This window comes from Bos indicus, chromosome 1, assembly GCF_029378745.1.
Source record: "Bos indicus isolate NIAB-ARS_2022 breed Sahiwal x Tharparkar chromosome 1, NIAB-ARS_B.indTharparkar_mat_pri_1.0, whole genome shotgun sequence".
In the NCBI taxonomy this organism is placed as follows: Eukaryota; Metazoa; Chordata; class Mammalia; order Artiodactyla; family Bovidae; genus Bos; species Bos indicus.
In genome coordinates this window covers 98,073,688-98,101,307 of record NC_091760.1, presented here as the reverse complement: position 1 = coordinate 98,101,307, position 27,620 = coordinate 98,073,688, and the positions used below count along the sequence as shown (strand labels likewise).

The following is a 27,620-nucleotide window of genomic DNA, read 5'->3' as shown; positions in this document are numbered from 1 at the left end:
TATATGTGGAGAAGAGTCAGGCATAGAATTCAGTGTTCCAGGCTCATGAAACCACAATGTAGTCATTGATAACCAGCAACAGGCACACAGTGGTCTTTCTCTCAGTTAATAAACCATTGTCAGGGGTATATGTAGGTCTGTCATGGAGAAGCAAATGGCAACCCACTCCAGTGTTCTTGCCTGGAGAATCCCAGGGACAGAGGAGCCTGGTGGGCTGCCATCTATGGGGTCGCACAGAGTCAGACATGACTGAAGCGACTTAGCAGCAACAGCAGCAGCATGTATGTCTGTTGAGTGCTGATGTTCAATATTTTCAGGAAAGTCAGTGTTTCTAGGGTTTTGTTCATTGTGCCTTTTATATACTAGGCACTCAATAACTATTTATTGAGTTGATTTGATTGATCTCCTTTAAAAAATGCTTTAAAAATGTTAACAAGAGTAATGCCCCATGGAACAACTTTTATGCATCCATTAAAAATAATATTTGAATTTGGAACAAATACTGTACTCTAAGGAACCAAAATTGCAAAGTAAATTAATTCTTAAAAAGATTTATATGACTAAATTTTGATCCCTTGAATGGCGCCTTTTCAAATTCAGTCTAAAATGTCTAGTGTGTTTTTAATCTAATCTAATGAGCTTTAATAGGCAAAGTTGTTCCCACTAGAACCAAAGCCAAGCTATTTCATTTTTGTAACCTCTGTGTAAAGGAATGGGCTGAACTAATTTTTTCTGAATTTTTTATATTTAATCAACAACATCATTGCCAAAGAAAACCACTTTTCAGAAGTCTTTCTATCCTGGTTTATAACTTATAATCAAAAACTGGAATTTTGCATCTGATGGGCTTTAGTGTGTAACATTATACTGTCAAATTTTTGATGCTATAGTTAAAAGTAAGAGATAGTTTCCATTATAAAAAATTTCCCATAGTATGGTTATCCAGTGAAAAACATTTTCCTATAAAAATGGTCTTTCCAATTCATAGGTTAGAAATTATTGTGGGTAATTTTTAAAAGAGCATCAAAAAATTTTTTTATTGGCTTTAAATAAACTGCATTTACCTAGTCCCATTAGTTGGTTGCTGTATACACAATGTGGTAAAAACTGTACATGCATGGGGACATATGTATTCCTGTAGCTAATTCATGTTGATGTATGGCAGAGGCCAACACAATATTGTAAAGCAATTATCCTCCAATTAAAACAAAAGTACATGCAAAGAAATTGTAATTTCAAAACAGAAACTTGAGATTTGAAACCCTGACAACTTACTTGTTCTTATACAGTTAGGGGTATGTGAACTGGTTTCAGCTACAGCCTGTGCTGAACAGCAGGAGAAAATAGAAATAGGTCATAAATATGAGGTCTAAAACAATCCAGGAAGCTTGAAATGTCACTGATATATCACAGTGTATCTCACAAAGATGTACCTTAGCTCTGGGCTTCGACCCTTGGACCTCAGGGGGTAAAGATACTTGGAAATCTGATCTGTCCTGACAGGGTGAGGCAACCCTCTGTGACCTTCCCAAAGCCCCACTGTGTTTGAGGCTCAAGGGCCAGCACACTTCACCCTGAACTGTGAGCTTCCTTTAATTGTACACTTCACTTTCATTTTCCCGTAGAGTCCTGGGCTAGGGAACTTCTCTGTCCTGTTCTGAAAACTGGAAGCTATTCAAATGTCAACCATAGGGTTCAATAAAATGTGTCACATCCAAACGATGAAGGATCTGCTGCCTTTAAAAGAATTGGTTAGATTGATACATAGGGACAGGAAGGGTCCAAGGTATATGATTAAGTTATTTAAAAAGAGAAAAGCAAATTGCTGTAAAAGGTTGTAACTTTATACACACATACGTGCTAACAGACACACTACACTGAATGGTATATAGGAGCCATCGGCGGGCAATATGTGACAAAAGAGGGTAGGCAACAAAGAACTTTCATTTTTGGTGTGCTTGTTTTGGCAGTTTTTAAATTTTTAGAGCAAGTATAAATTTTTAAGCAGGAAAAATATCTCTAAGATAATGAAAAATATTGATTAAATACTTTAAGACATTACATAACAAACATACTAGGGTACAGCAAGTCTGATTCACATGAATGAACCATTATAATACCTATGGCTGGAATTTAGAAGTCAATGAACCACTGACACTGTATGAAAACTTTTAAGGATATTTTATGCATATATGACAGAGAAGGCAATGGCACCCCACTTCAGTACTTTTGCCTAGAAAATCCCATGGACGGAGGAGCCTGGTAGGCTGCAGACTATGGGGTTGCTAAGAGTCGGAAACGACTGAGCGACTTCACTTTCACTTTTCACTTTCATGCATTGGAGAAGGAAATGGCAACCCATTCCAGTATTCTTGCCTGGAGAATCCCAGGGACGGGAAAGCCTGGTGGGCTGCCATCTATGGGGTGACACAGAGTCCGACACGACTGAAGCAACTTAGCAGTAGCAGTAGCAGTAGCAGTATGTATATATGAAAACATATGCGTTTTCTGGAAGGAGACTTCATACCTTTCATCAGATTCTCACAGGTATCTGAGACTCTAAACAAGGTTAAAAACCATGACCCTATCAGAAACCAAGAGAGTTGCTCAATCCCTCCATTTTCATTTTCATTTTATCATGAAACATTTTATTACTACTTAATTTCATGGCTGCTGCCAAAGATAAAGTCTATAATCAGCATTACAGTATAAAATTGTGGTTCTCAGTTTCTAAGTTTCATGTCAAAGGGGCTTCCAATGCCTTAAAAGCAGCTCAAAGAGCAGGACAAAAAGTCACTCCAGGCTGGTATTGCAGGAAGAAAACTTCTAACAGGAATGGAAACCATGCAGTCATTCAGAGCTTGAGGACAGTTGTCCAAGGCACAAATAGTCCTGTTTTCACCACAGAGATGAGAGATTAGTAAAAGGGTAAGTAGGGGAGAGGGGTAGAGGGATTCAATGGGAGGAAGAAGACATGGTTGATTTGAACTAAGGGGCCCCATTGGGTGGGTGAAATTAGTTTGATCAGTTAAACAAGACTGAATGCAACATCACTTGGTCAGCCTTAAATTGAAAGAGACTTTCATTATAAATGAACATTAAAATATACAGCAAAATTATTGTTTCTATTGTTTGAATTAGAGTTGGAATTTGTCTAAAACCTTGGCTTCTGATGACCTTTGTAAAGCTGACTGCCCCCAAATCCCTCGGAATTACATGAGTCCACAAACTGTTTCACTGTCTCTATCTTGATTCCACTTACAGTCTCCGGAATCAAGTCCAGCGCAGCGTTTCCATAAACCTTAAGATCAGGTGTAGATCAATAACAATTTGTAATTTAAGTGAGGAGCCGTAGGTTAAACCTGCACAGGCAAAATGAGGAGCATTATTGGTGAAAATTAGGAATAATACTCTACTTTCCAAACGTGCTTTCCAGGTGGTTTATCACTGTCAAAATAAGCCAACTGTGGATTTAGTATGCAATTAAAGTGTCAGATATCCCCGAGTTCTAGCACTGACAGTACCTGACTGCACAGGTTTTACAGGCAAAGAAATTGAAGGTGTTCACATAATCCAGCAAAGCCCATCGCTAACCACCATCACCTAACTGTACTGATATCTGCAACATGCAAAGCATAGAAATGGGGACTGTATGAAACAGAAATGGACTCTCCAAGAGTTTTACAGTTTAGCTAGAAAAATAAGATACAGAAAGTGAAGAAAGTAATTTATAACAAAATATCCAAATGATGATAGGATAAAAATAATTCCATACTATTGGAAGGAAAAAACATAGAGAAAACATGTCTCCAGGAGGGTTGAGGATGAACCACATGAAGAAGGAAACCTTTCAACTAACTCTTAAAGGAGTTAGATGTTGATGGTCAGAGGACTGTATGGGGAGGTCTACAGACTATGACAACATTGTGGCCAAAGGCTGGAAGATGGAGACACAAGACTAGGCTGACAAAAGACTGAGAAAAGCAGAATGATTAAACAAATCAGGTTGAACGGACTAATTTGGATAGGGAGACAAACAAGCCTGAAAGTCTTATAAAATAATGATGAACATGTGTTGAGCTCTTACTATTAAACATTTAATAGTAAGGTGCTTTAATACATTAGTTCATCAAGTCCTCCCATGAAGAAAATACCTTTAGTCTATAATTAAGAAAACTGTAGCCAAAAAACATTAAGTGGCCTTTATCTCACACAGTTAGTAATTGGTGGAATCAGGACTCAGACCCAAGGCCAATCTATGTCAGAACGTGGGCTCAGAATAACCATCTGACTCAAGAGTGGGAGTACCTCAAAGGCCTGACTAAAAAAATTGGGGTTTCAGTGTCAGGTGTAAAAACTGGGAGTTTATCTCCTAACCCATTGGTAATACTTATAGGCATGGTTCATCACTACTTTACAAGCATTGCTTTATCTGATGATTTTGCTAACAATGCTAACTGAAAGTTAGCAAGTATTTATTGACCAGTCCCTTGACTATAGTACTCATTTAGATATTATAGAGTTCTCAGTCTAGACATTATTGGGAAAATCTGTCGTGTCAGTATTTTATCACCATACTTCGACCTTCATGTCCGTAGGACTTAATCTTACCTCTTCTTCACCCACCACTTCTGCTAAAAATACAAATCATGACAATAAACAGAATAATGTGTGTTTATTTTCAAATGTTCCCTGAATATATCAACCTTGCTGCAAGGAGAGCCATTCTTGTCAAATAATACCTCTGTCCCTTAAAAACTAATTTCTCCATCTTAGGTTCATGTTTAAATTCAGCTGGGTTCTTCAGTTACAGATGTATAGGACATGACATCTGGACCCTCCTAGGGAGCAGGAGTGAACTCTTCCTCTGTGATACCCACAGTAGCCAAATGACTTCTTCTCCCACCGAGGAAAACCACAGAAAACTGTCTCCAAATGATTTACTGCTCAACCCCCAACCCACAAATCAAAGAATTGGGTTGAGGGAGAAATAAAGAAGAATGGTGACCAGTGGCTATGAGATGGGGAGTGACTGTTTCAGTTTATTTTCTTAAGCCAATTAATGATGAAGCAGCGTGGAGGGAAAGAAAGACACAACATGGCTGAGAAAGACTTTTTTTCCAGATAAATGGCCAGATATCAGATTCTGTAATAAGTACTTCCACCTATCAAAACACACACACACACACAGAGTAACTCTGGGGTGGAGGAAGAAGATACAGATCTTAGAAACACAAGGTAATATTAAGGAAGCCTTGTGGGTATCGTAAAATGTTGGAACTTTGAAGGACCTTTGTAGATCATTTAATCCAGACGTTGCAAAACCAGGGTCCATGAACTATACGTGACAGGTAGAGGTGTTTGGCTGGACCTGCAGAATGCTGTATGTTGCTGTTTAAATTGAGTCAACATTATGAAGTAGAGGAAAATTCACAGAACAATCCCGGTATGCGGCTTCTCTTACACATGGAAGACCTAGCAGCACTGGGCCACCTTTCCCAAATGCAGCAGGGAGTTAGGGCACCTTTAGACAAGGCTTGAACCCTCAGCTTGATGCAATTCCCGCCACTGCCTCTAGCTCTGGAGTACAAAGGCTCCATGTCAAAATTCAATGCAATCCCTATCAAGCTACCAACAGTATTTTTTACAGAGCTAGAACAAATAATTTCACAATTTGTATGGAAATACAAAAAACCTCGAATAGCCAAAGCAATCTTGAGAAAGAATGGAACTGGAGGAATCAACCTGCCTGACTTCAGGCTCTACTACAAAGCCACAGTCATCAAGACAGTATGGTACTGGCACAAAGACAGAAATAGAGATCAATGGAACAAAATAGAAAGCCCAGAGATAAATCCACGCACCTATGGACACCTTATATTTGACAAAGGAGGCAAGAATATACAGTGGGGAAAAGACAATCTCTTTAACAAGTGGTGCTGGGAAAACTGGTCAACCACTTGTAAAAGAATGAAACTAGAACACTTTCTAACACCATACACAAAAATAAACTCAAAATAGATTAAAGATCTAAATGTAAGACCAGAAACTATAAAACTCCTAGAGGAGAACATAGGCAAAACACTCTCCAACATAAATCACAGCAGGATCCTCTATGACCCACCTCCCAGAATATTGGAAATAAAAGCAAAAATAAACAAATGGGACCTAATTAAAATTAAAAGCTTCTGCACAACAAAAGAAACTATAAGCAAGGTGAAAAGGCAGCCTTCAGAATGGGAGAAAATAACAGCAAATGAAGCAACTGACAAACAACTAATCTCAAAAATATACAAGCAACTCCTGCAGCTCAATTTCAGAAAAATAAATGACCCAATCAAAAAATAGGCCAAAGAACTAAACAGACATTTCTCCAAAGAAGACATACAGATGGCTAACAAACACATGAAAAGATGCTCAACATCACTCATTATCAGAGAAATGCAAATCAAACTACTATGAGGTACCATTTCACGCCAGTCAGAATGGCTGTGATCCAAAAGTCTACAAGCAATAAATGCTGGAGAGGGGGTGGAAAAAAGGGAACTCTCTTACACTGTTGGTGGAAATGCAAACTAGTACAGCCACTATGGAGAACAGTGTGGAAATTCCTTAAAAAACTGGAAATAGAACTGCCATATGACCCAGCAATCCCACTGCTGGGCATACACACCGAGGAAACCAGAAGGGAAAGAGACACATGTACCCCAAAGTTCATCGCAGCACTGTTTATATAGCCAGGACATGGAAGCAACCTAGATGTCCATCAGCAGACGAATGGATAAGAAAGCTGTGGTACATACACACAATGGAGTATTACTCAGCTATTAAAAAGAATGCATTTGAATCAGTTCTAATGAGGTGGATGAAACTGGAGCCTATTATACAGAGTGAAGTAGGCCAGAAAGAAAAACACCAATACAGTATACTAACGCATATATATGGAATTTAGAAAGATGGTAACGATAACCCTGTATGCAAGACAGCAAAAGAGACACTGATGTATAGAACAGTCTTTTGGACTCAGGGAGAGGATGAGGGTGAGATGATTTGGGAGAATGGCATTGAAACATGTATAATATCATATGTGAAACGAATCGCCAGTCCAGGTTCAACGTAGGATACAGGATGCTAGGGGCTGGTACACTGGGACGACCCAGAGGGATGGGATGGGGAGGGAGGTGGGGGGTGGTTCAGGATGGGAAACACATGTGCACCCATGGCAGATTCATGTCGATGTATGGCAAAACCAATACAATATTGTAAAGTAATTAGCCTCCAATTAAAATAAATAATTTATATTAAAAAATTTTTAAATAAAAATAAGAGAGTGCTTGGTGCGTACACCACCATGCCTCATGCATTTGTCATACCTGCCAAATCCTGTAGGCATTCAAGTTTACAAGCTCTGCTCTACTCTGACCTCATTTAGAGAATAAGGTCTTCTCTAGAGTAGTAAAGTGAACTACAAATCTCATTTCCAGAATTCCCTGGTAGTCTAGTGGTTAAGACTCCATGCTTCCAATGCAGAGGGACCAGGGTTAATCTCTGGTAGAGGAACTAATCTCCCATGCCACATGTTGTAGCCAAAAATATAAATATATAAATTAATAATTTAAAAAAAAAAATTTTAACTCATTCTCTTAAAAGTAAAATTTTCATACGCAAGGGATCATGAGAACCAGAGGGTATGCACAACTAAACTTAGGCTGTGTACATACAATGCCAACACCTGTGGAGCAAAGGAGAATTCCCACTGTATGCACAAAGTGTCCCTCACCTCCCCCAAAAAGGGGCAAAGGAAGATTCTCAAGTTTTCAGAATAAAGGTACCACTTAGTTTGGCTTGCTGTAGACAGTTTTGACTTGTCTAAATTTTACATATGACTCCCATTTATTCTGAAGACGTGATTGATGAGGAGATATACAAACTGCTTACTATATACATGCAAATAGGTCTACAGATGAGACTGGATGAAAACAGAATGGGGAGGAGGGGAGGATGTCTTAAAAATTTGGAAAATGTAACAGATCAAACTGAAGGAAAGTGACTGAGATTGATTGAGTGATGGCTGTGACTGAGGTACAGGGGGTACACTTACTCCAATTTATTCTTACAGCAGCCTAGGAAAGTGATGTTATAACTCTTCCTTTACAAGTAAAGATCCTGGAGCTCAGAGGCATTCAATTGCTTGAAGAAGACCTGGCTATTCAATCAGGGACCACACCCAGATGCAAACTGGCGAGCACAGTGGTAACCTTCAGGACCAGATGGCTCATTCCTACTCAGCAGTATTTGTTTCTTAAGTCTGCTTGTCCCCAAAGCCCACCAAGTGCTATTACAAAGACTTTCATAAATGTCATAGTTTGAACAACCTTAACACACAAAATTAAGTCCTTTAAGCAGGTTCTTAAACTAAGTTAAGAAAGCTTTGGTCCTTCCTTTTTTATAGCCACCAATTCCTACTCTGGTGTTACTATAGGAATTAATAAAAATCTCTTCTCCAAATAAAATTTTCCTTTAGAATTTTTTCAAACATTAGTAGTCAAGGATTTGGCTATATATACAAGCTAAAAGCAGCATGTTTGTTGATGAATAAGAATAATAACTAAAACCAAAATAAGAAGTACTTCAAAAGTGAGAGCTTTTGAAGAGTCAGGAACTTGATTAAAAATTCACTTTTTTTTTTTCTATAATGCAACAGTTCTTTAACCACAAAACAGCTCTTATAATAATGCAGAAGAGTATAGTTCCAAGTAAAACACTCCCCCCATTTTAATCATGGCTATTATTTTTTAAAATGAAAATGGCTGAGGTCATTGTAATCTATTTTAAGGTTTGCATGGGTTAGTGGTATTTTTTTCTTGGCTTTGAGCTCTCCATGTTACCAGCTAAATGTTATAGGTTTTGCTGTGTGCCCTTTCAAATCCCATTCTTTTTAATAATGTTGTCCTTTATACACATAAATTAGAGTGAATTCCACTTTTTTTCCTAACAACTCCAGATGTGGTCCACACTTTCAAGAGGACCAGAACTTGCCTTTTCTTTTTAATTATGCGTGTACTTCTTAGAACAAGTACGTTCCAATCTGCATAAAAATGCTGTGGATGTTCAAATGCTGAGAGATGAGTAAAACCATAGAATTCATATGGTCCATTTCAGACCCATGCTGAAACAGTAGGATAACATGTGTATCTACCCCTTCCAACTTACAGAGACAGACACAGATAAAGAAAAAGTGCTCAGAAAGAAAACTCCATCTGGGCAAAGTTCCACACCTACCAATATTTACGGACTGTGGTAGCCTACAGATAGCCATTTAGGACACATCAGTGAAGCTCTCTGTCTTCTAGGACCCAGCAGGCAAAATTATCAAATACATAAAGACAGTACACTTACACAGTCAGGCCTCCCTTTAGATGTGATTAATATTGCACTGACTTTCTGAACTTAGCCTGGTTTTTAGTATAATTCACTACCACATCACACAGAACAGCCCAAGATCCCTCTAAATAGCTCCTACCCAGCCACACATGAGAGAATGTCTCTGTAAAACATATTGTGAAGATCTGCCTATTAAAAATACTTAAGCTCTGTTTGTTTGTTTATTTTTTTAAAAAAAAAATCAACTTGCAAGGCCAGTGTAATAAGACACTGTGGCTTTTATGGAAGAGGTGAAATAATTTTAAACACAGACACACAATGAGTTTATTTATTTAGAAACTTGTTAAATAGAGTCTGGGAATTCAAATATTCAATGTTGACATTGTACAGAACTGGCCAGGAGCCAGAATCCAGTCTCCAGAGGGACCCATTGGACAAGGAATTCAGGCCTTTCTCTCCTCCCACTTGAGCTAAATAGGTAGAGGCCATTAGTTATACCCACAGCAATATCTGAACCGCACTCAAATAAGCTGCCCTGGCCAGGGCACTTCAAAGGACGGTAAGTGTGTTTAGCTTTTTAGTGCTGAACTAGAGCAATATGTCACACTTTTGAAAGAGTTTTGTAAACAGTTTCTTCCTTATGTAGAAATGTCTCTGAAGTTTCTTGTATGGCATGTAAGCAAAGGTAATTAACAAGGATTACACTTTTTTCATTTACTGGGGAAAAAAAAATACCCATCTGTGTGCAAACTGGAGATCTAGGAAGAAGCAGCATGCTGCTTCTCTTCCTTTCTCCCCTCTCTTGTTTGTTCCATTTGTTTGTCTCCTTTTCATCCTCTTCCTCACACTTGTTCTCACTACCCAGCCAATTTCCTTGAGAATTCCCTGGTAAATTCAAGAGTGGGAAGGGGAAAATCTAATTTTAGAAAGAGGACCTTGGCAAATGAAGTGGGGAGGAAACTAGTGATTCATATAAAAGAAAAGCAGACCCCACAGATCTTTGTAGAAAGTGCCTAGAGCTGAGACTTTCAGCTCAAGAAGGGTTAACCACCTCTCCAGAAAAATGTGCCCAGCATCTTTATGGAGTGACTGTCTGCTCCTGCTCCACCTCCCCAGAGCCCCTCTCTCCTTGGTCCCAGGGGGTTAGGAAGGGGCCTGCTTTGCCCGAGAGAGTGAATGGGTAAGTGTCCCTGAACCCCTGAGCTGTGAGAGAGTGTGTGTGTGTGTATGTTTGTGCATGTGTTGTACAAGGTCGGTGCAAACAAGGCTCCAAGCGAAGCACCGCGCCAGGCACACAGCATCTCTGATGTTGAAAGGGAAGAAGCTTTGGGCCTGGGAGCTAGCAGCCGAGCAGCTGGGGGAGTGAGGTGCGGAGGGGAGGGCGCTCTGGTGAGCACTACCTCCCTCCTCTCTAGGGCCTCCCCAGCTCCACCCCCAAGTCCCACCCGGCCTGGTTTCGAGATGATTGGAGGGGTCGTGGGGGGACGGCAGTGAACGGACGATGTACCCAGCGCTTGGGAATAGGGCTCTGCCAAGCTCTGAGTACCTTGGGAACACGGTAAGAGCCAGTGGCCAGCAGATGACAAGTCAAGTTTCTCCATTTCAGGGCCCGCTTCCAGCAGAGGCAAACGGAGGATGTGTGGGGAGAGAGGAGACTGGGCCTGGCCTGCCGAGGGCAACAAGTCGGTGCTCCCCTGCCCTCCTGGCCCGGGAGGATGGAGCCAGGAGTCCCCAGCTGTGGCCTTCCTGCCCCAGGCGACGTCTGCAGCCTGGGATAACATGGCCCTAAGTCGCAAAAAAAAAAAAATGAAATAAAATAAACTCCCAAACGACAAGATGTTTAAAGGAAAACTGCTTACTGAATTATTACCCTCAACTTTTAAAAAAGAAGAAAGCAAAAACGTCGGGATGACTCATTAATTTCTATTCGATGAGCGTCCTACGTGTTGAATGTCTGCCTGCTGAGGAGGCCGCGCCCGCCCACGGGTAGTGAGGGGAGGCCTCCGCTCAGAAAGCCAAGAGCTGGGCTACCCTGCAAAAGACACACTCAGGCACACTTACACAGACACACCGCAGCCAATGGCCCCCAGACCTGCGACTCCTCGGCCCCTCACAAATAAAAACCTGAAAAAGGAGCCTTTTATTCCAGCCTTCCAGCCCCTGTAGCTAATGAACCGTCCCCTTCCAGAGTGTTGAAGATGAGTGTGAGGGGAGAATGAAAAACGTTATTAACCTTCCCCTAAACACAGATTTTTTTTTTTTTTTTTTTTTTTTTTTTGGCGAAACACATCGAAATGCTTCGTTCTAAGTGCCAAATGCAATAAAGAAGCCCTAAGCCAGGGTAATGGTCAAGTAATGGTAAATAAACCGCCTTCCTAAACGGGGCCTCCGCAGGGCAAGCGCTTTTTTCCCCCTCCTCAAAAGCAGACTGAAATAAACAAATAAAATGCGTGTTTTAAGCAAAGCTTTGTGCTTTCATCTGAGCTTTTTAAAGGATAAAGGAAAACGCAAGTAGATAGGCATGGGGCAGTGGAGGCTGGAACCTAGGCTTGCGGTTCTTTGCCATCTTATGTACTTGGCTTACTAAGGGGAGGCGTTTAAGCAGGAGAGGAAGAGTCGTCATCTACCTTACCTACTTCAGAGCCTCTTTTTAAACCGAGATCAAGTGTACAAGTAACAAGTGCCCCCCCTCCCCCGCCCTCCCCTCACCGGGGTCTTGCTAATCGCATCGCCTTCTGGGTCTTTACAAGACTTCTGCGTGGCCCGGTAGCTAAGGGGGGTTATTCGCTGCAACTCGTTCATTGCTGTGATTGAAACCCTGCCGGGTGTCACTTTGGAGAACTGGGGTGGGGGCGGGGGGGGGGGGGGTTCCTTCGGTTTTCGGGCCCTAGACGCGCTAGACAGATCCAACTTCACTTCTTTCCCATCACCAGAAGGAAACAGTTGCAACTGGCATTTCTGGCACGGCCCAGGTGCTGTCCTGGCCGCCCAAGAAAACGGCTGGGAAGCCTCACCCGGCTGCCAGAGACTGCTTGGCTTTTAGTTTTCTTTTCTTAAAGGTGGGAATAAAAGCCACCATCTTTAGACAGTACAAATGTCAGTCTTCCTGCTTTTCCCTTATTTTTTTTTAATGTAATGGTTTATTCCTCCCAAATGATTTGCAACGAATGTATCGGTTTTAACTGTTGTGTAAGAAAAAAACAAGCCCTGTAAGTCGGGAAGTAGGCTGTGCATTCATTCTGAGTTTAACTTCAGAGGTACTTTCAGGGTCTGTGGTCCCTGGTTTGGATCCTTGGAATCCTGTACCGTAGCCAAGATCGCGACAAGACTTGGCCACCAAAGAAATTTACAAAATACCTGAAGAATAACAGTCGAGGAAACAACTGTTTCTAAGTGACTTGATTCCACTGCAGTGTTTACTTTTACAACAAAAAGGGTGGTTTTGTTTTTTAAAGTATGCTGGTCACACTGCCTCTTCCTAACCCAGAAAAAGAAAGAAACCCGGTGCAGACACAGCCACGAAGTTTTCGCTGGCTTCACAGCAGGGGTCAGCGACTATCTCCGCCCTGCGCTCGGAAACTCACGCATTACGCGGGGAAGGAAATACCGCTTCAAGATACAAAAAATTCTTAGTTTTAATATGATTTCCTTCGTTACCCAGATTAGAACCGAAGAATTGCATAAAGCAGCGCTGCTGTCCGAAAGGCAGCCGTGTTGGCAACAGCTGGAGCAGCGCCAGCGGGAACCTGAGGCTTAGCAAGAAAAGTTTGTGAGAGTTCGCATCTAGTTATCAGAAAGCCGCAGCGGCATCCTTAGAAACACTAGAGACAAAATGAACGGGTCTCCCACTGGATGAATGACAAGTATCCTCAGACAGGAAACCAGACTCGGTTTCTGGATGTTGAGTGGGCTGTGCGTGCGGGAATGTTTGAATTCGGCAGCGAACAACTTGGTAATTAAAATAGTTGAAGAAGTCGCCCAAGAAAATTCGAAGGGTTTTGTGTTCTGCTTTCACTTCGGCGGATACCAGGCAATGAGGCGCGCGAAGGGTTCGGCTTTCATTTCACAACTTAGGCAGAGTTGAAATCGGCTCTCAACCCCCCGCTTCGTCCCCGCAACCACACACACACACACACACACACACCCCTAACCCTCAGTCGGAATTGAAGCCCACAGGCCTCCAAGCATATATGTACATTTATTCCTCCTCCGATGAAAATAAAGACATCGGCCCCATTAAACGCAAACAGGAAAAACAGGAGTTCCACAGGCGCGCTTTGACACTGTCGCAGCCAAGTGAAATGAACAATATCCAAAAGAGAAATAGATGGACTGATGGCCCAAGGACTCCTATATATAGGTTGATCCCTGAGACCAGAGCGAAAGGAAACGTATTTGGGCGAGAGGGAGTGCTTGGGTGAGAACTGGAAGAAGCACTGGAAAGGCGCCTAAGATGACAGCATCTCGCTGGGCTAGACCGCGGACTCTCACCACTAAAGAAACCCAGCCGCCCGAGGTGCCGCTGCCTTCCGCGCGGCTGCGGCGGGGACACCAAAGGCGGGAAGGCTCGGGGCGTTACTTGGCTTTAATATGCAGAGGTGGGGGAGACTAGGGGTTCACTTGGGAGAAGCATCCCACCCACCACCCTATCTCTACGTTCTCTGATCCACACGCAAAACAAGAGAATTATGTTTTCAGCGAGCGGGAGAGCGAACGGCGGCCTGTGCTTTGCCGAGGCTGCTGCAGCCCCGCGTGCTGACACCTTGCGGAGGAGCGCTTTGAACTGCCCCGGATCGCTCCTGGACTCGGCACCGCCGGGTCCCCTTAGACTCGACATAGAAGCATTTGGACAAATCCAGTCCCGTAGCTTATACTCCCGGCTGATGCTACCGATTTCTCGGACAGTGTCGGCTCGGCGGGCAATGCCGGCCGAAGCCACCCAACACTTCGGCGAGAAGCATGGGGGATGGGAGTCCCGTCGCCCCTACCCCGAACTCAATCGCCCTCTTCCCGCGTGACCAAGGCCGCTCCACGCCGGGCAGGCAGGGGGCGCCGGGGAGGGTTAGTGACCCAAGACCTCGGCTGCGTCCAGAAACAGCGCGGGAGGCTCCGCCGCGCCCTCTCCGAGCCCAGTGTCCCCGCAGCCCGCCCCCTGGGGGTCACTCGGCGCCCTGCCAGCCTGGAGCTCGCGGGCCGGAGCGCGCCCTTTCGGCCTCCTGCTCCTCGGCTGCTGTCGCCGCTGGCTGCGCGCCCTCTCGTCCGCGCTCTCCAGGCGCTCGCGGGGCCTCTTCTCTCCCCACCTGCCCGCGGCTCCGCGGAGCTGGTAGCTCTGCTCTGCCCGCGCCGGCCCCCCCGCCCCCCCGGCCACCACACACACACACACACACACACACACACCCGGACTACAGCCTCCACCCTCGTCTCCCCCACTCCCCACCCCAATCCTCCCGCCGCGCCGCGCACGCTGGAGAACACGGCAGAGCGCACAGCGCCCACTACCGCAACAGCCGCTCGGCGCAGCCCGCCAGCCCGCGCAACTTCCAGCGGCCGCCTCGCAACTTTTCCCAACTCCACCACGGCTGCCCGCCGCCGCCGCCGCCACTGTAGCTCCCTCCGAGCCTTCCACCCACCCCAAACCCCAGAAACAAACCGAGGCGCGAAAAGGCTCTTTTCCCCAGCCCGCCCCCCCCTCCCCGATCCCCCGCTCCCCCTCCCACACCCGGGACTAGCTGGTTGGCCAGAGGCAACTCTCCTCCGCCTGGGGGGAAGGGGAGGGGAGGGGGAGACTTTCGCATCTCCTCTCCCCCACCCCCACCTCACCCACCCACCCCACCCCTTCCCGCTCGCTCTCGCTCTCTCTCCTCCCTCCCACCCAGGTCTTTGCTGCCCCCACCCCCACCCCCACCCCCACCCCGGGGTTGCCACAGCTGGTCCGCGCACTAGGCTCGAGGGTTGCCCCGGCTCCTCTGGCGCCCAAACAAGGAGCTAGAGCGCGGGCGGCCGGCGCGGAGGCTGGACTGGCAGGTTGCTGGAGCTGCTCTGCGCCTGCCCTCCAACCGGGGCCCCGGCGCGAGAGGCAGCCCCGCTCTCCCTCCCGGAGCGCAGTAGACAGATATGCAAGATGGCAGAGGAGGGGGAAATCCAATAGAAAAGGGATATTGCACCTACTTGTGGCCAGTTTCCTTGCCCTGCCTTTGGATCTCATGCTGTGCCCAGTCCTGCAGCCGCTGGTGTGTGGTTGGGGTTTTTTTTTCTTGGATCTTTTCCTTCTTTTGCTCTCCCTCTCGCTCCCTCCCTCTCCTCTCTCTCTCTCTCCCTCCCCCTCTCTCTCTTACACACACACACACACACACACACACACACACTCTCTCTCTCTCTCTCTCTCTCTCTCTCTCTCTCTCTTTCTCTCTCTCTCTCTCTCACACACACTCACTCTCTGTCTTTCCCTCTTTCACTCTCTCTCCCTCCCTCTCTCCCTTTCTCTCAATCCACACTCGCTATCTCTCCAGCATTGTCAGTTTGGACACCTTCGCACATGCGCGCTAGACGCCCCTCCAACATCTCAGCGCCGCCAAAAAAAGTTTGGAGCGATTTATCACTTTGATTTGGAGATCTTGTCAGATGGCAATCGCCGAGGAGGCGGAGAAAGGGAGCCATGGGGAGGGCGGCGGGGGGCGGGGAACGAGCGCAGGGAGTCGGAGGGGAGCAGACACCTCGCCCAGAAAAAAAAAAAAAAAAAAGGAACGAAAAGACTCGGGCAAAGGATTGATTTCGTGTTGGAATCACCAATAAGCCTGTATCATTACTATTATTGTTTTTCCCACCATAAATTGCAGGACATTTTCTGTACGGTCCTTGGGGGAAAGCAAGGAGTAGGGGGAGGGGAGGGGACTTTTAAAAATCTTTCCCACACTAAAGAACTAGGAGGACCGGACTCTCGGCGAGCGATCCAGGAGAAAGTGAGAATCATCCTGAACTTCGGGAAATCTGCTGCGGCTACTACTGCTACTGAAGCTATTGCGGCTTCTGCTTTCAGAGCTGAAAGCAGAATAAATAACTGCTTCTTCCTTGATTTTAGGTGTAATGCTAATACTTCCTGCCATCCTTGGAACATGTCAGTTGGTTGGTCTATTCTCACCAAGTAATAATGATCACCCTTGATTCCCAGGTCCGGGAACCTTGGGCATTTGACATCCAAGACCTTCTTTTTGCCTTCCCTGAGGTCGGCTGTCACCTTCCGGCCTCCCCCACCGCTGCCCCTGTCGCCTCCTGCTACAGCTCAGCCTGTCTGCCATTTCACTCATTCGCTTAAACCCACGACCTCCCGGGTCATAAGGAAGAGGTAGGAGAGAGATTCCCCCATCACCACCACTTTTTTAAAAATACATTATTGAAAATTTGCTTTAATTACAGGATTTACCAAAGAAGTGGGCAAGCAGAAATGAGGACCTCTTAAAGGAGCTAGCTGTGTTTAAGGTATGAATAAATCCGAGTAAGTGTGGATTTTCTTTTGGTACAACCTCCTTACCTTAGTTTTGTTCAATACCTTCCATGAGCTATTTATGTCCTCATTAATATCTGTTGCAAATCCTACCAGACACCGTAAAAGAAAAATTTCCTCTGTGCTACAGTGATACATCCTTGATGTTCAAGTTAAAGGAAAGAGAAAAGAATAGCAGGTTCTGGGTGTGAGTTTAAGGAAGGGTATGGGAAGGAAGATAACCAAGAATGCCCAATTGTACCTGTTGTCATTTATTGTCAAAACTAGGAACAGATAGCAAGGTTCAGCCCCAAATGGGACTATCCATCAGTGGCTCGCAAATATCTTTATTCCAGAAAATTGAAATTTGAAAGATTCAGCTTGGCAAGGATGCCCATCACTTCTCTTTCTTCAGAGCTGTGTAATTCTGGGAGCATTTGGCTGTAAGTACAGGTCCCTGGAGAATCAAGCTACAAGACCCAAGGGAGACAGATGTGTAATGTTGAAATGTGAGGTAGGGGAGGGGGGAGATGGAACAGGGTGATGAAAAAATTACACAGAGTAGGAGTAAAACAGTTTCCAAAAGAGAAGAACTCTGGTGCCCACACACATGGGCACAAGAGAACTCTATCATCCCCTCTGAAGTAAAGAGGCAAGTTTGGGTGGGGGTGTTTCCATTCCTTTTACAATTCCTATTGCCCTCTGCATACAGGTGGTGTGCTCATACATTTGGCCGGTGCAAAATGACCAGGCACTTCAGCATTCTGAATGTCAATGCCGGAAGTCTATGACTGAGTTCACTAGGTTCCCTCAGTTTACATGAAGGCAAGCCTTCCCGCCAACCAGAAAAGGTCCTCAGAGAAATGGGAGTTGAGAGCTTTCACCAAAGAAAGTAAAATCTCTAGGGAGAGAAACGCACTAGACTGACTGGCAAGAAGTTCATAGAAACTGCTTCTGATCCATTTAAAGGACTCTCTGGGGACCCTCACCTAGGCCAGAGGATAGAGAGGCAGTCCAGAGGACCAAGCCCCTCCCAGCTATCCAAACCTAAAGGTCTTTGACTTTCAGGAAAGGTGGTAGAGTCCACTAAGGATGTAAGAGCGCCTGGACAGGAGGAGGCTCTGCCTGAGAGGTTTCATTTCACCTTGTCACTCTGGGGAACTTAAAAAATAAATAAAAGAAGTTAACATTGCCCCCTTGTACTATTCTACTTAATTCCTTTTATCTCATGCCCAGGGTGGGGGTGGAGGTCTATATTTGGGTCCCATTGCAGAAAGGGGGTTAAGAGGAGTGATGGGCAATTTTATAGAAAATGAAGGGACCATGGAATCAAACCCAAGTAAAAACAAGACCCACATGTGAAGCTGCAGTTGTCGTTTCTGCTGAAAAATTATAAACCACAGTGGTGGACCAGGGGTTGGGGTGGGGGCTGTGAGAATTGGGTGGGATACGGAAAACTAAAGAAAATCAAAACTGATTTCCCCTCTCTGTCCTGAAAGCCTTTCTAGAGGGCAGGGGGTATGGGGAGTGAGGCGCAGCCAGGGCACACTCCCCTCCCTGGTTTTTCAAATCCCTGGGGTCAGTAGCTTCAGCGAATGGGTCTTCAGCCTGGTCTTTCCAAGAGTTTCCGACAGGAGCAAAGCCAACATATTCTAACTGAAAAAATAAACACAAACTCCTCTGTGCCCTTGGGCCAAAGCACTGTGAAAAGATCAGGCATCATACTTGTGGTTGTTGTTTAATAAAAGTACTCACAGAATCATCGCTTTTGTTCTCAAACCTGAAAACTCGGTTTCTTTTCTTTTTTTATTTCTTTATTTTATCATGTGCTTTCTGCCCTGAGTGTTAATAAAAGAACTAACGTGCTAGTTCAAGTGTGTTTAACCCGATGGAGCAAATGCCAGCAGCCGCGGACCGCGCTCACCGCCTGCAGCGCCACTACCCCTGAGCGCCAACCCCGGCGGGTTCCCACTCCCCAGTACCCGGACCCCGTCAAGTCCACCTGTCCCAAGTCTCAGCCGTGAGACCCAACAGGTGACTTTCTGTTCAGCGGCCCCTGAGGTTCCCGACACCCTTTGACGTCCCGTCTAAGCTGTCGCTGGCCCAAGAGAAAAGAGGCCTCCAACAAGTTGTCGGAGCTGCAGTCGCTGCCTGCATCCGCACCGTCCGCCTTTCCCTCTCCTCCTGAAATTCGTTTCCTTAAGGGGCAGCAGACTGGGTCCCACGTTTTCTTGCGTTTCCTCCCACGGAAACGGGCATCCTGGAAACAGTGCGTCCTTGGAAAGTCGATGAGTTTACGGGCTGTTTGGATTTGCTTGTTTTATTACTGTCGGTTTTTTTTTCTTCCGGATTTTTTTTCTATAACAGAAGCAGAGAACACGAGCTGGGAGTTGGAGGAAAGATGGGTCGTTGAAGAAGAGAACGGGACAAGCATATCTCTTTTCCAGCTATGTTTCTTTAGTTAATGCTAGAAACAGCAAAGAACCGATTTTCAATAAATTACATGCAGCAGGAAATCTTCCTTTCCTCGCATTATAATTGAACCAGCCCCACGGTATCTTTGAAAAAAAGTTTGAATTCTTTAAGGGGGTATTTCTTGGCCTATTGTCTTTGTGCAGTGAACTTTACATCTTGCTATTCAATCACAACCTATATTCTGCTGGCTACCAGCAAGATTAATTTAATCATTGTAATGCAATTATTAATACTGTTTACCCAACGCTGGGTTTCAGGTTGGCTGTTAAGAAATTAAACTCTCTCTGGGTGACCAGAGCTAGGCAGGGGTTTCTTCATGTTGAAATGAAACAGTCCTCTTTATTTAGTCTCAGAGCTCTAGCTTTCGGCCACCAGCTCAATTAGCCAAAATGGAAACAATTTTCATTCATTGCAATAACTCACTGTTCTTGAGATCGCTTTCAAAATATACACTTTATTATTATACGCTGACCTCCGTGGCGTGGAGTGGCAATAAAAGAAAGAGGCAGTGAGATCTATCTAGCCCCCTTCGGCTATAATTATTAGAAATTAATTGGGTTCAGGACCCTAGGTAGTCTAGCTAAATTAATAGCTTGTCTAGTGGTTAAAATCCGAATTTTTAGTCCACGGGAGAGAAAGAGAGAGAGCCACAGACATGAAATGCAGACCCAAGGGACGCCTGAGTTTACTTGCAAGACGCTCATCTATTAAATAGTGTCCAGAATACATTTGAGTTGGGGAGAGGGGCCCGGAATTGGAGGGGGCGGGAGCCAGAAGAAAGAAAGGAGCGAGATGGGGAGGGTGGCTACGACTGAGCAAAAGGTCTCCAGTTGATTTTATTCGATTTTTCTTGTGTGCATTGTTTTCGGGAGGGGTTGCATTTAGGGGTTAAAATAAAAAATAAAGATCCAGTGTACTCGGAGCTGTCGTGCCGGAGTAAAAGTGAAAAGGGAGCCTTAGGCAAAAGGAAATTACTACGAGCCCGCGTGACCTTTCAGGGAGGTAATCAATCAAGTGATCAACAGGGATATTTATCATCGCTATATAGGACTACTTCGCCTTGCACGGGCGGGGGTGGGGTGGCGAGAGGAGGGTGGAGACGCGCGCGCACACACACACACACACACACACATAATCACAAAAGTTTGGACAAACCCGATTAAGTCTCAAGACAGAGAACGTAGGCTTTAATAGATGTTAAGATTGTCCCTTTAGTCTGGGAGAAACACAGCCTCATACATCCACGCAAGGGGAAACGCGCACATCCCCGCTGCAGTGGCTGTGTGAAGGTGTTAAGTTGAAAGCGTCCACTGAGCTTTGCCCAGAAAGGAAAGCTCTCGGTGATTAGAGCGGTGGAAGGGCAGGCGAGGCGCGGGGCTAGCTTGGTTTCATTGACCTGCGGGAGAAGGGGCGCCACGGGCCGCAGGGGGCGCGGGAGGCGGGTACCCCTCTCCGCGGCGCACGGACTCCAGGTCAAAGCACCCAGGCAGCCTCCTCTTCCTGCGAAATCCTCGCGCTGCCCCAGGGAGAGAGGCGGGTGGCGCGCTCGGGGCCAGCCGGCTCCGGCGAGCACGCGCTGCGGGACTTCGGCGGCCGCGCGTTTTCTGCCCAGTTGTTACCTTCTCTACCTTGTAAAACTCGCCGTTTTGTAAATTGAGTTTTCGGTCCTGGATTTCTTAGCAAATCGTTAGATTTTACAATCCTGCTCCTACTCTCTGGTCGTTCAACACCCCCTCCCCAATGTCAGAAGTATACGTAAGGGAAGAGGGGGCGCGAGGTGGCTGACTTTTCTATAATGATAATGATATTAAATAGTATACTTCAAATCTAGGCTCCCAAGGCCCTTGCCCAGCTCGGGGATTGTAATCAGCAGTTCTTGCGAGAGAAGGTCGGGCTGATTACTGGCCCTTGAGGCTGAGAACTATTTCCCGACGGGTTTATGAAACACAGGTTGGGGTGATGCGCGCCACCTCCCAGGTAGCTTGCCGCCGCTCCCGCGGTGTGGGAATGTGGGGCCGCGCCAGGGCCCCGCTGGTTGGCACCAGATGCTGAGCTCGCGCTCCCCCGCCCGTCGCTCCCGCCGCCCTCCCCGGGATCGCAACGGCCTGATCCCGCACAGCCTTAGTCTGCGGCGCCCCCGCCTGGCTTCCCCTGCCGCCGCAGCTCCGGGTGCGCCCGCTGCGTCGGGCTCCAGCTGTGCACAGTAGCCGCCAGGGTGTGGGGGTGGGAAACAGCTGGAGCGCCCCGGGGAAGCGTGTGTTGGGGTGGAAAGAAACCCAGCAAGGAGGATTATGAGGCGATCAACTCCTGGAGTTGCTACTGGTTTAGGATCAGGAGGAGCAGCTTCGGGGGGCACAAATCTCTGCCCTTGGAACAGGAGCTCCGGAGAGAAACCAGAGTACTGGTACGCGATGCCCCGGAGAAGTTTGCAACTCCTTAGGTCCCTTCTGAAAGAATATGCCAGAGGAGTGCACCTCAAAGTTAAAAGTGCATGTAACCCCCCCCCCCCCCCCCCCCCGCCCCGGGGATCTTGTTTAAAAGCGCTTTCTAATTCAGTTAAGTCTAGAGTAAGACCCAGGCAGTCTGCATTCCTAACACACTCCCAGGTGAAGCGGGTTCTCCTGCAAGTGTGGCCCGCGGACCGGCGACAACAAGCATAACCTGAACTTTGTTAGAAATGCAGACGCTCAGGTCTCAACCCAGACTTACTAAATCGAAATCAACATTTTAACAGGTGGCTCGCTTGAACATTTTAAGTTGGGGAAGCACTGCTCTAGAATGTTCCTGGCCAGGTTTTCTTTCTCCTGTCTTGGATCATGACACCTCTGTGATAACCTCATTTTAAATCCTGCTTTCTGCCTTGGTCACGGGAGCGGGCGCAGTGAATGAACTTATACCATTAAAGGCTACTACTCCTCTGGCCCCCGTCTGCCGCCAGCAAGGCCTTCTTGGATCCTGGTCTGACTGACAGCCGCCTCCACTTCCCACTCACCCGCACCCCCAGCCTTTTGCTGTCAAGTGTATGACATGTATTTCTACCTCCTTAGATTAGAGTTCTTTGTTTACACGTCTTCCTTCCCCTCTCAGCTGTAGGCTTCTTGAAGGAGACCATGCCTATCTTGGCTAAGCTTTGTTTTCTCACTCTAACATGGAATTGTTCCTTTCCATGTGGGATTAGTGTATGAAAATGTCTTGTGAACTGTAAAGCTGAAACAACTGTTATCTCTTTTTCTCAATCCCCCTTTCCATAGGCTAGCACAATGCTTTATATCACTAGGCACTTAATTTGTTGTTGTCTTTCTCTGGAAGATTCTGGAACTCACACGTCTGATATCCTGAGCCCAGATTACAGCCAAATTTAAGGCTCTTTGTGTAAGCCCTTGAGTTCTAGTTTTCTCTTCTATAGAAATCTCTAGAGAAAGAGAAATCTGGGGCAGAAAGAATTCGGAGAATTGTGTGACATCTTCATATTCTAATTTTGTGACTCAGAGAGTTGATACTGAAGCCTGGATTTCTCAGCATTCTAAGTGATGAATACCTGAAGGTTGAGAGGTTCAAGGGTTAAAAGCTAGGTTTTGTAAAACAAAATTAAGAGAGTCCTTTTTTAGGGTCTGCAAAAGAAACAAATGCCATCAAAGATCTTGGAACTCTTTTGGAAAAACCGTAGTTGCCATCTTTAGGAAAAGATGGCAGTGTTCAAATTTCGGGACTGTTGTAAATTAGACAAACTCTGGGAGAGCAAAATAGCATTCCAAGACCTTAAGAATCAAACCTTTGAAAGTTCAAATCCCAGTCCTACCTGTACCAGCTCGTTAACTTTAAGCAAGTTATTGAATGTCTCTGAGTCCTCGTCTTCTCTTCTGTATAATGGGGACAATTGTGTATATCTTGCAAAATCATTACAAAGATTAAAGATAATGTTTACAAAGTGTTTAGTATTTAGTGCCTACTACCTAATAAAATTTTAACAAATGGAGCTATAAGAGATCTAACATTTGTAATTTGGCATAATGATAAGGCTTATGTCAAGTGTATGTGTGTCCAGGAGTCTTGGACAGTGCCCTTCCCATTCCCATCTGGATTGAGACTTTTTTTCCTTTACTCAACAGACTGTTCTCTCAAATAGCTGAAACCCAAGGCTTTTGATATATAAAATCTGGCTGGTGCCACTTGATCTCAACATTGCAGTTTGAACAGGCACCAGTGTGTGTGTGGTTGGATTTTTAGCTACATATTTTTAATGGTTTCTTATGTACTTGTGCCTGCTCTCTACATGAAAAGTGAAAAAAGCGAAAGTGTTAGTTGCTCAGTCATGTCCAACTCTTTGTGACTCCATGGACTGTAGCCAGCCAGGCTTTTCTGTCCATGGGATTCTCCAGGCAAGAATACTGGATTGGGTAGCCATTCCCTTCTCCAGGGGATATTCCTGACACAGAGATCAAACTCTGGTCTCCTGCATTGTGGGCAGAGTATTTACCATCTGAGCCACTATACGAATCAGGGTCATACCAAACAGCTCATCCCAAACTGAACCCTGACCATCTCCCAGACAGCTTGAGGCAACAGAACCTGGGCCACGGTGATGAGAGCCCCTGAGACTCAATGACAGGAACGTTGCTCCTCCCCTAGCCATGTGATTGCAAGTCTTTCAGAACAGTAGCTACAAAGTCATCACTTGAAGATACCCTGGTGGGCTGCTGTCTATGGGGTCGCACAGAGTTGGACACGACTGAAGCGACTTAGCAGCAGCAGCAGCAGCAGTGTGTCTAGTAACCATAGTCTCTCCCTGTGAGATGAAAGCCATACAGACAATTTGAATAGAGAGGTTTTTAAGAGGATTAGTAAGTGCTTTCTCTTTTAAAAAAAAAATTGTTTATTTGATTTCTTGTTTGTTTATTGTTTTGAAATTTTGATTTTCATGAATCTAGTTGTTACCCTTACTGTCAATACATGAAACTAATTGACAGTCTAGATCGCTGCCAGGAAATAAAAGACCTGTGAAATTTACACATGAGGTACTTTAAAATTCTTTACTCAAACAAATGATTATGGTTGACATAAGAAAATATAGACATCATCAAAGTACATTAATTTACTAAGGTACTTTTAAACTTATAGATATAGCAGATTTTCCACATCTTTTAAAGCACAAACTATAGGACCCATGCTGAGACAGCTTATAGAGAAGACTGCCTTGTAACGAGATCATCAGTACTCAGTAACTCAATTCCTTTGACTTGGGTCCAAGGCAGTCCTGGCTACCCTCAAACTCAGCTATAGAGTGAACACCCTTAGCCATGACAGAGTGTGATACAGGTGTGCCCTGCTTTATGAAAAGCCACATCACAATGTGATTATTCGCTCCATGCTATTTTATTAAATAATGAGTTCCCATGGGACATTTAAAATATGATTTGACTTACAAAAATTTGATTTATACTCACTTTTCCCAGAAACATACCTATGAAGGTAAAGTTCTATTTTTTTAAATGATGATGCATGTCCCTTAGCGAATGTTTTATAAGCAGTCCATTTTCAAAGGTTAAGACACGGAAGCATACCACAGTTCTGAGACTGGAGAAGAAATAATTTCTGTATAGAAAGTCAATTGTACACAGAAGAAATTAGGAACTGATCTGTTGAATTATCTATTTTGAGGGCTCATGCAGATGTACTGGAAGTCCGACTCATGATAGGATTCAGTTTTAAAATGTTTCAGAAAACAGTGCTCTTGTACTGGGTTTTAATACAAAAATTTCCAAATCAACTCTATAAACACTCTTGAAAATACTTTTCAACACTGGGGAAGAATTTTCTGTTGCATAGAGAAACTCGAGAATAATTCTAAGCTTGCTCTGCACTTATTCCCAGGTAGAATAGTCTGTGGGTAAAAATATTACCATCCATCTCATATCCAGGTTTTCACCTAGCTAGCTGATATTGAACTTGGAATTCTGAAGCTGGATATATTGATACACGCATACATTGACACATCATGACATTGGCATTGTTAAGGGCTCTGGGAGACAGATTTCTTTTCTAGCTGGGATGGAAGCACCAATGCAGAGCAATCAAGATAGTAAATGCTGTCAATATTCTGATGCGTTTGCTTCTGTTGCATTACTGTTATGCTGAGATTTTAACAACAGTTGTGTTTAAATCTCTACTGATCAACAATCATGCAGGTTTCTCCACCTCACTAAATGGGCAATCCAGTGCTTGGTGCTACTAGTGTCTCCCCCACCCCACACCCCTGGGAAGGTGCAACCTGTAGTCATAGAGCATGGGCTCTTTAGCTCTAAGAACTACCTTTCCTAATTCACCCTACACACCACTGCCTGATTAAGCTTCCTATAGCACAGTTCTGAAAATATCATTCTACTACTCAGAATCATCAAGAACTCTTCGTTTTTATTTTTGAGATAAAGCCCCCAATTTTTGCTTTTCATTCAAAGGTATTCTAGATAGAGGAACAAGCAAGAGAGATGGGAAAGCATGAGATATGTACCAGAAGTATTAAAAATCTTATTCTGAAAAAAAAAAAAAAAAAGAATCTTACTATGCCTGAGTTATGGGATTCAAGAAGAGACTTCATAGGTTCAGAAAGATAAGTTGGGCATATGCCATGGAGGGCTTATAATGAAAAGCAAAAATTGGGGGCTTTGTCTTGAAAATAATTGAATGATCTTGAAGATTCTGGTTAACATGGTGGTGGTATTAAAACTGTGCCTTAGGAAGAATTAAGCAGGCAATGGTGTGGGAGGGATTACATTTCCTCTTCACATGTTCAGTCTACCTATCTTTCAGATCCAAGACAAACATCACTGCCTCCAATAAACTGTTGATATATTTCTCCAAACTGGAAGCAATCCCTTCCCATTGCCAATCTCCTTTAGCACCTTTTCCTTGCATGTTGGTTTTGTCTGTTCCTCTATGATCTCTTGTAATGGATTGTAAATTCCTTGAGGGATATTTGTATCTAACACTTTTTGTCCTCCAGTGTTAAAGAACATCTTGCTAAGAACTAGCAGCTCTTTCTAAATGTAAGGACTTCAATTTTTCAACAATTTATGAAAATGCTCAATAGTTACTATTTTTGATCAGCCACTCCTTCAGTCTCTCAACTTGTTCTTTCTTGTTCTCTTTTCTAGATACTTTTGCGCTATCTTCCATGTTTCTTCACCTTTCTTTCATAAATTCTCCTCTCTCTGTGCTTAATTCTGAATCATTTCCTCAGATTTATATACAAGTTCTTTAATTCTCCCTTTATCTGTATCTAAGATCCATCTTAGATAAAAGGGACTTCTCTGGTGGCTCAGATGGTAAAGCGTCTGTCTACAATGCGGGAGACCCGGGTTCGATCCCTGGGTAGGGAAGATCCCCTGGAAAAGGAAATGGCAATCCACTCCAGTACTATTGCCTGGAAAATCCCATGGACAGAGGAGCCTGGTAGGCTACAGTCCATGGGATTGCAAAGAGTTGGACACGACTGAGCGACTGAACTGAAGATCCATCTAGTCAAGGCTATGGTTTTTCCAGTAGTCATGTATAGATGTGAGAGTTGGACTATAAAGAAAGCTGAGCACAGAAGAATTGATGCTTTTGAACTGTGGTGTTGGAGAAGACTCTTGAGAGTCCCTTGGACTGCAAGGAGATCCAACCAGTCCATCCTAAAGGAGATCAGTCCTGGGTGTTCATTGGAAGGACTGATGTTGAAGCTGAAACTCCAATACTTCGGCCACCTGATGCAAAGAGCTGACTCATTTGAAAAGACCCTGATGCTGGAAAAGATGGAGGGCAGGAGGAGAAAGGAATGACAGAGGATGAGATGGTTGTATGGCATCACCGACTCAATGGACATGAGTTTGGGTAAACTCTGGGAGTTAGTGATGGACAGGGAGGCCTGGTCTGCTGCGGTCCATTGGGTCACAAAGAGTAGGACATAACTGAGCAACTGAACTGAATTGAACTGAACCAGCTATTTAAACTGTCATTAATTTTTTTCCATCTCAATTATTTTTCTATAATTTATATAGGTTCTCTCCAAATATGTGCCCATTACCTTTTTACATTGCTTTGTTGCCTTATTTTCAAACTCAACGTTGTTTTTAAACATTTTAAGTATATTTGTTTTATCTAGCTTCTATTATCTGAAGTTTCTAGAGATCTAATCCTGCTGTTTGTTGTATCTACTTACCTTTGCTCAGATAGATTGTTTTCTCACTTTTTTAGAATTTTAGATTTTCAGTTCACCTTTAGCAAGACTTTATCTGTGGGAATC

At 44.6% G+C, this 27,620-nt stretch overlaps 1 protein-coding gene and 1 long non-coding RNA gene across 9 annotated transcripts in view; one reads left to right on the top strand and one right to left on the bottom strand.

Annotated features, from left to right (window-relative positions):
• MECOM (MDS1 and EVI1 complex locus) overlaps positions 1 to 16,018 on the bottom strand; it is a 627,727-nt gene extending 611,709 nt beyond the window's left edge. For 3 of the 8 annotated variants that reach the window (XM_019959845.2, XM_019959841.2, XM_019959850.2), the window contains exon 1: positions 15,553 to 16,013. In XM_019959845.2, coding sequence (XP_019815404.2) covers positions 15,553 to 15,589 — 37 coding nt within the window. In that variant the 5' untranslated portion in view covers positions 15,590 to 16,013. Of the gene's footprint in view, positions 1 to 15,552 lie in introns of all 8 variants that reach the window. The other 5 variants (XM_070792169.1, XM_070792170.1, XM_019959853.2 and 2 more) reach the window with 4 other exon arrangements.
• Positions 15,291 to 18,651, top strand: LOC109558475 (uncharacterized). The gene is made up of 5 exons (XR_002180634.2): positions 15,291 to 15,614; positions 16,553 to 16,726; positions 16,798 to 16,860; positions 17,221 to 17,307; positions 17,577 to 18,651. It is a non-coding gene; the product is annotated as an uncharacterized lncRNA (long non-coding RNA).
• Positions 18,652 to 27,620: the final 8,969 nt, after the last annotated feature.